General features: G+C 42.6%; 1 protein-coding gene across 6 annotated transcripts in view; it reads right to left on the reverse strand.

The window, feature by feature from the left end:
• Positions 1-12,127, reverse strand: part of DENND4A (DENN domain containing 4A) — a 98,966-nt gene that overhangs the window by 59,384 nt on the left and 27,455 nt on the right. For all 6 annotated transcript variants that reach the window (XM_083184339.1, XM_083184337.1, XM_083184335.1 and 3 more), the window contains exons 2-4: positions 9,683-10,015; positions 5,909-6,158; positions 5,629-5,698 (exon numbers count right to left, since the gene is read on the reverse strand). In XM_083184339.1, the coding sequence (XP_083040465.1) occupies positions 5,629-5,698; positions 5,909-6,158; positions 9,683-10,015 (653 nt within the window). The remainder of the gene's footprint in view (positions 1-5,628; positions 5,699-5,908; positions 6,159-9,682; positions 10,016-12,127) is intronic.

Consider the following 12,127-nt stretch of genomic DNA (forward strand, 5'->3'; position numbering starts at 1 on the left):
AGATCCGATGCGCGGTCCAATGAAGAATCGGATCTGCGTCGGGTGGTGGGACCTGCTGCACGTCCGACCACCCGACTTGGGACCTAGTGGGGCGGCGCGGCGGTGGAGGGAGCAGGGGGGGCTGGGGACGCTGCGGGGGACACAGGCGGCATAAAGCCAGGCAGGGGGAGCCTGGAGCTGTCAGTACTGAATAAAAAAAAAAAAGCCCATACAATGAATGGGCGGCCTGTGATTGGCTGAGCACTCTCTCAGCCAGTCAGCAATTGGCTGAGAGCCCTCAGCCAATCACAGGCTGCCCATTCATTGTATAGGCTTTTTTTTCTAGCACTGACAGCTCCCGGCTCCCTCTGCCCGGCTCTATGCCGCCTGTGTCCCCCGCAGCGTCCCCAGCCCCCCCTGCTCCCACCAGCAGCCCTGCTCTGTACCCCCCCCCCCCCCCCCCCTCCCCTGCTCCCCGGGTTTTTTACATGTGATAAATCGAGACGATTTATCACATGTAAAAAATGGCACATCAAGTGCCAATCTAATCAAGCTCCCCCGGGGAGCAGCTGGGGAAGCTCAGGGGGAAGTCGGGGGCGACTTGTCCTAAGGACAAGTCGCCCTAGTGTATGGGGGCCTTTACACAATCAGTTTTGATGGGAGTCAATTAACCTACCAGTAAAACCAAAGTACCAATAGGAAAACAACGCAAGCACAGGGATAATAGAACAAGCTCCACATAGCTAGGGCCACTGGGAGAATTGAACCATGACCTCAGTACTTATTTAACAAATTAAAGCTGGGTAACACACTAAAGGACACAGCAAATGACACGATGTTGCTCACGATTTTACTTGAAATCCTGGACAAATGATATAGGGGGTTAGTCAGACGGTATCACAATGCTGTGAACTCGCAGGCCAGGTGATTAGCGAACAACTTTGTATGCATATGGCTATATGACAACATACAGGAGTGTAGTGGTCACTGACAATATCCTCAGATCAGAGGTGTAGCTAGGTGCTATGGTGCCTTATTCTAGTTCACTGTTTCTGACAAAATCCTTCTTAGATGGACAAAACCATGTGCATTGCAGGTGGGGCAGATGTTACTTGTGCAGAGAGAATTAGATTTGGGTGGGGTTTTACTTCAAAGTGAGATCTATATTGCAGTGTAAAAATAAAGCAGCCAGTATTTACCCTGCGCAGAAACAAAATAACTCACCAAAATCTAATTCTCTCTGCACATTTTACATCTGCCCCCCTGCAGTGCACATGGTTTTGTCCATCTAAGAAGGATTTTGTCAGAAAGAGTGAACTAGAATAAGGCCCATGGTGCCTGGAGCAATGGTATGTTTCAGCACCCCTACCTCTGTACTGAATTGGGGGGTGGCTTCAGTGTTTCTATAGCCACTATATACAAGTACCTATTAAAATGAAAGTGTACTGTATTATCAGGCAGTGAGGTAGACAGGCACAGCCAGAGGCCCAGAACGTGGGTATGGGTCATTGGGTCAACATACATTGAATTGACCACTGAAGGTCGACAGACCTTAGGTCAACACAGGAAAAAGGTCAACATGCCTAAGGTCGATAGGGTCAAGACACAAGCATTAGGTCGACATTTGGGATGGTCGACAGTCAAAAGGCCAACATGGGGTTTTCACGAGTTTTTAGTCCCCAATTTAGACATGGACACCGTATCAGTGCACCGCGTCCCCTCGCATAGCTCGCTGTGGTCCCCATGCTTCGGGCACGGGGCCTCACAACACTCGCTATTGAGCCTTCTATACCCACCACTACATTACTGATTCTACTATACCCACCACTACACTACTGATTCTACCATACCCACCACTACACTACTGATTCTACTATACCCACCACTACACTACTGATTCTACTATACCCACCACTACACTACTGATTCTACTATACCCACCACTACACTACTGATTCTACCATACCCACCACTACACTACTGATTCTACCATACCCACCACTACACTACTGATTCTACCATACCCACCACTACACTACTGATTCTACTATACCCACCACTACTGATTCTACTATACCCACCACTACACTACTGATTGTGCTATACCCACCACTACTGATTCTACTATACCCACCACTACTGATTCTACTATACCCACCACTACACTACTGATTGTGCTATACCCACCACTACTGATTCTACTATACCCACCACTACTGATTCTACTATACCCACCACTACACTACTGATTGTGCTATACCCACCACTACACTACTGATTCTACTATACCCACCACTACACTACTGAATTTACTATACCCACAACTGCATTACTGATTCTACTATACCCACCACTACACTACTGATTCTACTATACCCACCACTACACTACTGATTCTACTATACCCACCACTACACTACTGATTCTACTATACCCACCACTGCACTACTGATTCTACTATACCCACCACTGCACTACTGATTCTACTATACCCACCACTACACTACTGATTCTACTATACCCACCACTACACTACTGATTCTACTATACCCTACTCTAAATTAATGATAACCCAAAACCCTACATAACATTACTGACCCCTCTAAACTCCCCATTATAATCACTGATCCCTCTACACAACATTACTAACTACATTCAGTACATTGCACTACATTACAGATCCTACTATACCATACACTATTGTCCCTACTATACCCTACGCTATATTACTGACCTCCCTACAAGTCACTTATATTACTGACCCCTTTATAAAGGTACACTATACTGTAAAACATCAGAGAGAGTCTAACACCAGTAAAGCAAAGGGGAAATTAGGCAGCCACCACAGCAAAACAAAGAGGTAAGTGTGTTAAGTATACTGGCCTATGAACATATCACTCACTGATAAAAAAAAAACATCTGGGGCCAAACATAATAGCCTCAGAGTTTGTGATGTCAGATGAACTCTGAGGGGAATCACTTACAGGGCATGGTATTTGCCTTTAAAAAAAAAAAAAAAAGTATGAGTTTGGCTGGCATCCTGCATGGGCCACCAAATTTGGCCACTAATCTTAAAAGCAATATATGTTGCTTTTAAGACTAGTATGATATATATATACATATATATATATATATATATATATATATATATATATATATATATATATATATATATATATATATATGAACCCCCTCCAACTGAAAATCCTGCCCCCTGACACTAGTGACTACAACTTTACCGCCCCCCCCCCCCCCCCCACACACACACACACATATCTTCCCCAACACGCTGACAGCTCATATACACAAACCCCCGCCTCCACACTAACAACTGGCATCACCGGCTAAATGCAGCAGGCTCCCTGCATTAGCCACGAGCCTCGCTGTTAGGGGGAATCCACGCCGTCCTCCGACAGCGATGATTCCCCCGGAACATTGAATAGAGTGAGCGGCCAGTGTGGGAGTTAAACAGCGAGGATCACTTGTTTTCTGCGATCTCCACCGTTTAACCCCCCTCGACAGCCGCATTGAATACTTCTAGATTTTAGGCAGAGTTACAAAAGCAGCCTGTCTGAATTTACAATCTAACAAATGTTTCAGAAGCAATCACTGCTAATAAGAGGCCATTCAAGGCATCCAATAGATGATTACTCCATTTACAGTAACAATATGGAATTATCTGAGGATAGTAAAGACTTCAACAGCTACTTAGCTAACAGTATAATTGCTACTTAGCGCTTCCAAAATACTTTTATATCAACCAAATAAACTATTGGCAGAGGCACACAGGGTTTTAAGCGGAATTATATCACACAATTTCGACCTAGGGCAGATGTTGTACAGAGGCGTTTTAACCTGTCCTATTCCTAAATGAAGAACGGCTTACTCACAGTGGTTTTCAAGCCTTCACTTGGTGTGCTCAGAAACTGAGCACAAAATGATCAACTTTGCCATGTTCTTTTCGCATTTTTTACAGAGGACATAGGCTTATAACTGGACTGGTAGGATCAAGTGCCATCGCTTTCAATGAAACGATTAGCCAGGTGCAAAATGGAATTTGTTTAAAGTCTGAAGCTTTAAAAGCATTTTGTCTGCATGTATTTATTACACTTGGTTGTGACTGTTTTCTTAATTTTGCTACTAATTCAGGAGTACAGCTTACTACCTCCATTGTGTGCAACGTTCACCCCTTAAAGACATAGGGGAGTATTCAATGTTTTTATTCTCCATGTGCAGCGAATCCTGTTTAGGATTCGCTGCACAGTCGCAGGGTTCCGGAGGGCTGCAGCATTCGCTGCCATCCCTCCCTGTCACCCTATTCAATGCAGCAGGGGCTCACTGCCCCTGCTGGCGAATTTTAACCCCTGTGGGAGACGGGGGGCAGAGGCAGGCAGGGAGATGTAAGCCTCCCTGCCTGCCCCAGAATTTGTGGGGGAGGGCTCCCGGGGCACAGGCAGCAGAGGCTGCCCCCCCCCCCCCCGGGAATGCTGGCATGGGACAGGGGTATGGAGCCGCTCCTCTGGTCCCGCACGTAACAAGCCGGGACCAGAGTGAAGTGAATATATGAATATCTAATGAGCGGCTCCCGGCCCCCTGCTCGTGAAAGTTTAAAAAAAAAATGTTTTTATAAAAATGAAATATATATTTATGTGCTTCAAGCACATGAATAAAATAGCATGCCCCTTCACAGAAAAAAAAATCTGATTTTTTTACACCAAAAAAAAAAATTTGTTTTTTAAAAGAACACTTTCCAGTTCACCTAAAAAAGATGTTGAATGCAAAATGGTGAATCATGGCAAAAATCATGCTGAAAGCAGTTCTCCATCCTAGCATTCAATACACTCTAGGCGAATCCCAGTGAAAACCCCATTGAAATACACCAGCGAATTGCAGCGAGCATGAAACAGAGAACTGGCTGACATTCACTGTTCGCTTTCGGCGAACAGTGAACATTAAATCGGGTGAATCCGATTTTTAGTGAAAAAAATTCACTGCAAGGTGAATCGGGAGCATTGAATACTGGCCATATACTTAAGATAAAAACACATTTACGGTATTATAGCCTTGAAAATGTCCTATTGGGTTGAAAATGCTTTTTGTACAAGTTACCGAGTGGTCTAGGAGCCATGGAGACAGAAGGTAGATGTAGATAACTTATCAACCAATCAGAACCTGTCCTTTTTCACACACACTAGGCCTAATTCAGACTGGATTGCTGTTAATTTTCAGATCCCATCAATCAGGTATATACGCTGCCCCGCCAGATCAAAATCCTGCCCCATCCAAGCCTGCAAATTGCATAGTACAGATTACAAAAATATTGCAGGCCTGCAAATAGTTGAACATCCTTTGTTAAGCCACCCACCGTCACTTATATGCCTTGTGACTAACAAATATCATCTACACGACAATGATCGGCCCATTCTAGGGACGTGCAAACATTCCTTATCACAGGGGCTCAATGATCTTATATTTTGAACGTGTTTCACAAGTGCTTTGGGAAAAGAATTCCCTGTGAGCAAATGTTTAATATTTAATGTCGGTGATGGATTTAAAAAGCAATGTATACATTACAACCATAGATTTTGCATTGTTTACAACATCAGTCTGCCTGTAGACACAGGATTCCAAATAAAATCTCCTACTTACCAGCTTTGTAAGATACTGCGTTGGTTTTGACTACTGACTTTTTGTAACAGAGGTACACCGCAGATCCCCACTGGGGGAAAAACAAAGGGGAAAAAAAGGACAGGAATTTTTAAGTACTTAATAGACAAGTTACCAAATGAGTCAGAAATAGATTTACATTCAAATAGATTTACATTCTACTTATTTAGATTCCTCCCCAAAGCAAAACTAGTAAGAACTGCTTTTAGATCTTTTCCAAGAAATGCCCTGCTGGTACGGACGACTCGTCGGGCAAACGTACCATGCTGCTATTGAGATTCTTTTCCACCTTGCAGAAGGTGTGTGGAGGGGTCTCTCCCTTACTTGGGATGATTATGCAAACATCAGTTACAGCCAAGGTATTCTGGGTCATGTTTTCGGAGGCTCTTCGGTAGGTGATGTACGCTTTTTGTGAGGAGGTGCTACTGCTTATAATGGCAGGACGTCCGTAAGGTGTAGTTTGGATTATCTGGCATCCCTGTTTTAGCCTCTCTTTCCACTCATATAGTACCCTATAGAAAAAAAAAAAACATAATATTGTGGCATTAGATTGTCCTATGTCCTGAAAAGCTGCACCATCATTGTGAATAATTAGCAGGAACGGAGCTAGACATGTACGTTAGATGCGACGTGTCAAGTCAATTCCATCAAAATGTGAACAATAAGAAATACGTGAAGATCTACGCTAACGCCTGAACCTAATGTTACCTGGTTTGGTCCACAATGACCAAGTGGGTTTTATACCTGGGAAGCAGCACTGAGAATAAGAGGCAGTGGTCAGCTGTAATCACTTTTAACCATTCTCACATACCAGCCATAGTACTCTCTCTCTGGACGCCAAGAAAGCTTTTAACTGCACTTTCTGATTCACACTTTACGGGCCTTCGGTCTTAATGGTGACTTCTTTCATGGCACCCAGTCACTATTTCCACCCAGTCAGCCAGGGGTCTTTGTGAACAGACTTCTTTCATACCCTTTCTCCATAACTAAAGGCACTATACAGGGGTGTCCTTTGCCCCCTCCCCTGATCTTTGCACTGATTATTGAATTCAAATCCACCTGGACTCATCTATTAGGTGGAGTGTCCCTTGGTAAAGTGAAATGCAAGGTGCCTTATTTGCAGATGATGTGCTCCTTACCTAAGCCTCTCCCAATATGTCCCTATGGTTCTCTCAGGATAAATCTTTTTAAAACCATGGGGCAGATTTATTAAGCCTGGTGATGGGAGAAAGTGGGTGGTGATAATGCACCAGCCAATCAGCTCCTAACTTTCATGTTACAGACTGGGTTTGAAAAATGCCAGTTAGGAGATGATTGGCTAGTGCGTTACCACCATCCACTTTATCAGTGCAAAAGCAAAATACACCTTTTAAAAATGCTATATCATATTTTCTATCAGTCTATGTCCCAAGTTCAATTGTAATATATCTGACCCGGAGTCTCTCGCCCTTAACATACCACCTCCGGTAATTTTAATGTGTAAAACCATAAATAACACATGCTTAAAATAATAATAATGCACCCAACCTATATAACCTTTAAAGGCTTAGAGAGGACAGAACTCTCAGGCCATTTATTCATGTTATTTATTGACAGTTTCTTATATAGCGCAGCATATTCTGTTGTGCTTTACACAATCCTTACACAAGACACTGCAAAAACTCTAATCCATGCTCTCATCATCTCACGCATTGATTATTGCAATAGTCTCCTTATTGGCCTTCCCCAATACAGACTCTCACCACTACAGTGCATTATGAATGCAGCTGCAAGGCTAATCTTCCTAGCCAGACGTTCATCGTCTGCAAAGCTACTCTGTCAGTCACTTCATTGGTTACCTGTATTCTACCGTATTCAATACAATATTCTTTTACTTACACACAAAGCCATAAACCAAACTACACCAACATACATATCTTCTCTTATCTCAAAATATCATCCAACACGACCTCTACGCTCCTCCCAAGATCTGCGTCTCTCATCCACACTCATTACTCGCTCCCATTCCCGACTGCAGGACTTTCTACGGGCTGCACCCACTCTGTGGAATGTCCTCCCAAGCACAATAAGACTCTCCTTCAGTCTCCAAACCTATAAGCGTTCCCTAAAAACTCATCTCTTCAGGCAAGCTTATCAAATTCCAGAACCAGTCATAGAACCTTGCATTCTGGTGGAATCGATGCAATAAAGACTACAGTATCTATCCTTATGTATCAATGCCTATTTCCCTATAGATTGTAAGCTTGCGAGCAGGGCCCTCCTACATTTTGACTGTCTGTAAATACCCTGTTTTGTTGTATCACTGTCCCCTTTTGTAAAGCGCAACGGAATATGCTGCGCTATATAAGAAACTGTTAATAAATAAATAAATAAAATAAATAAATTGGATGAGTTGGGTGGAGAAAGGACACCGCGCACAGCATTGCAATAAATGAGATTTGCTCTGTGGTGTGGGGTGACACAGAATGAATCTGTACTTATGAGAGTAAAAAAGAAACAAAACAAAAAATGTATGATAAAAGTAGCAGCGGGTTGAACTTGGATGTCAAATTTGCAACAGTATGTCCACAGCTTCTACACAGGACATACGTGCACTTCTATTTCCATACAGCAGAGGGTAAGTATCTAACTTATAGAAAACGATAAACGCCTCATTTACATTGTACCATTATTACATAATATATTATTTCATGAGAAATATTAACAGAATATATAAAGGTCCAACAACTTAAATTTTTTTTGCCCACCTATTTTTGAGAGGTCATCTTACTTCATATTGTGATAGAGGTTTGTTTTTAATTGTAAAACAGATAGATAATGAGAAGCATAGTCTAACTAAAACAAATATTTAAAAGCATGGATAAAACATGTTGTTGCTTTAATAAAGTGTTATTAACACGTCAAACCTTCCTTGCAGATAGTGGACCTTATTCAGGTCAGTTTGCTCACATGCGAGCTCAATGTTTTGTAAATGCGCGGGGTGCACGCGTCTGCCGGGTGCATGCACCCAACATTGCGGCCGGAGGAGGCGTGGTGCGGTAGCCTGTGGGACTCGCCCATGGGAACACCCAGGAAATCGCCCAGTGACGTGGGTGCCAGGGGCCAGTAGCTGACATCACCGGATGTCAGCTACCTGCCCACTTCCTTCAGAATGCCCAAATTTGCAGCCTTCCGAATAAACCAGAAGAACCCCAGTACATGTTTAGTTTCACGGTGGCAGCATGGCCGGCCGCTACTAAGTATAAAAATATTACTGTACACAAGGAACTTCACTTCAGAAATGATACTAGATGGTGATATTGACCCCCCTCTGTTTTCTACGTGGTGGCACGTTCCTTTCATATTAAGGACATGACTCTTATTGTCTCAGTAAAGGGAGTGGACAATTTTAGATCCTCATTCTGTAAACAGAAACTGTCAAACAGAAAAGTCGTCAGAATTGTGTGTGCACGAACTTGCATTAAATACATACAATGAATCTATAGGAGACTTCATTGTATGACTCATGAGCAAGCTGGTAATTTATATTGACTTTATATGTTGGTTGGAAGCAAAGTGTTGATTGATGTCAGAACTAGCACAACCACTGTAAACAGAAGATGTACTATTCCATAACAAGAGATTGGCTACATTCCTGAAGACCAACACAGAGCGTATGCCAAAGACATCAAGATACAACAGATGTTCAACCCAATGCACAATTTTCCCAGAGCTTTTACAAAGACTCAGTCAGGATTTGGCTCCCAGATCAGCCATGGTATGTATTTATCCGCAAAGCCAAAACAGAGACTTAGCATTAACACTTAAAGATTGGAAGTCCAAGCAATTTAGATAAGCTTATGATCCCAAGAATACAGGTTTGAACAGATGAGACAGGTCGGAATACAGGAGGACTCTTCATATCCCGTCAATTACATACGGATCTTGCCCACCCAGATTCAATTTTCACAATAATATGTTGTTTAAACCCTAAATAATTCAGAAACCCTTAAGGATGGGAGAAAGAGAGACTTGGCTCCTCATTACATGTACTCACCCCAGATCGGTTAGAGGCGGCTTGTCTCTTCCTCTCCTGTAGCACAAATATATCTGAGGTCCGCGGATGCTGCCATTATTGAGGTCAGCCAACAGTCCCGTCGGTGTAGTGTCCATACATACATATCCCTGGGGCACCTCTTCTCCCAGGGATTTAATGATTACTGCAATATCAGTGATGGGTTCCTTTGGTTTAGCTATCTTATGGCAGGCATCATTAAAGTGTATTTCCTCCTCAAGTGGCTTTGATGAATCAGTCAGTCCTGCAACCACAAAGTAATCGGCAACACGGGGTCCCTTGTCCTCCATCATCTTCCGTCTTGGAGCAGAACAACTAGAAACACAGAATTGAACATTTAATACGACATTTTATTTAGGAACTCTAAGAAATAGTGCCATTCTGCTTCTTTTTTTTTTTAATGGGAGCACCCATTGTGCAGAATCATCCTACAATTTATTTACACTTATGCACAGTTTGCGAACACACACACGGCACTGTGAATGGACCTGAATAAGGACCTAACTGATTTGACATACAGTAAAAACAAAGATATTCTATTGTAACAGTGACCATGTTGTTTTGTGGTTACTGTTTGTACACCCTGAATTATAATATGCACCTAGTCATAAACAACTTTATACTGCATGTACAGACGACATGGAGGGGCAATAACAACCAGCGGGATTGCGCATTAACTATATAGATACACGCTACACGATAATATTGTTAGGGATATCATTATCGTACAAATTGTCTTATAGTGTGTACCCACCCAGCTTATTGTTTTCGGAAGGAGGTCTGGCTAAGAAAGAAAGGTGGATACAAATTTTGCCGATCTTGTGAGCAAACAGATAACCGCTCCCCATCAGCATGTACCTCAGCTGTGAGCCCCACTATGCTGGAAATAGCTCAGTGTGTACTGATAGGAAGGTCAGGTGTGCTGTATATATGAGCCCGATCTGAATGTTGCAAGTGCATTTTAAGCCATTTAACTGCTAACCCTCCTGCATACGCACCATCACAATCAGCCAGTGATGATTGTTTTATAGATGTGTAACCAGGGTATAACTGTAGCACAATAGTCCAGAATGCAAATACACAAAACAATGTAAATCATAAGAGTAGATTCTACAGCTGAGATAATATTTGCAGTGTGGAAGTGTGCAATATACTACATTTTATTATTCTTCATCCGCATGGAGACAGCGAAAATCTGTAGACACACTGACACACCATCCTCTACTCCCAGGAGCCACCATAGTTCCCCTGACATACAAGTGCTTGCAACGCAGCAGAGCATAGAAAGCAATACACTATAGTATATCTAAACACAGGAATTAACAGCCAATTAAAACTCTGCATCTACTGGATCCCCTTGAGTGAACGCAGTACAGAGAAGGTACAGGTATAGGATTGCCACCATTCTTTTTGCTATCACCAGATATATTCATTTTTCAGTCATACTGAACTAAATTCTGTCATGTTGGGATCATTTGGTCGGCCATAAGATGGTCGACACAGTTGGGTCCACATGCAGTAAGGTCGACAGGGGACTAGGTCGACACATGAGTTAGGTCGACAGTCAAAAGGTCGACATGGTGTTTTTTGTTTTTTTTTACACGAATATCGACACAGTCGACATGGACACAATTTTAAGTGCACCACATCTCCTCGCATCGCTCTCCATGCTTCGGGCACGGTGCCTCACTATGCTTGGCACACTATTTTATTCTCCCACCACACCCTAGTGGATGGTAGGTCATGAAATACCGCCTATCAGCACATGTGGGCTCACAAAAAAAGTAAAAAAAACCATGTCGACCTTTTGACTGTTAACCTAACCCATGTCGACCTAACACATGTGTCGACTTAGACCCCTGTCAACCCAACGGTGTTGACCTAATGACTGTCGGCCAATCGACCGTATACCGTTCTCTCAGTGCAGTAGAGGGAAACCCCATCTCTGGGAAACCTTTATATTGGAAGCAAAGAAAATTAAATGCTGGAAAAACTAGGGGTGGGGTCTAGAGCGCAGGGGAGCACCGTTTCACAATACGAATTCTAAAAAAGAAGTTGCAAGCATTAAAAAACAGTTAAGAACAATAATAAGAGTAATAATTCTAATAAAATTATAAATGAATTCCTAACCAGCGTATATGTTCATTGCCTAAAAGCTATTAAAAATTACTTCATGGATATAAATCTCAAATAAATATGCCAGCAACTTCTGATTCATTTGTCTGACAAACCAGACCCTCTCCATATTACAACATTCTGGGAACTACACTCCCACTTTAGCACACAACCAATGAATAAAAATCTTTACACTTAAAATGTTTTAAATTTGCCACTTTGTACTTGCAAACAAGCTACAGCACATAATGCCTTATGAAACGAAAGGCAAATAGACAATTTACCAATATTATTAAGGCGCCACAAGTGATC

Source organism: Crinia signifera, chromosome 4, assembly GCF_055691185.1.
Source record: "Crinia signifera chromosome 4, ASM5569118v1, whole genome shotgun sequence".
Classification (NCBI taxonomy): domain Eukaryota; kingdom Metazoa; phylum Chordata; class Amphibia; order Anura; family Myobatrachidae; genus Crinia; species Crinia signifera.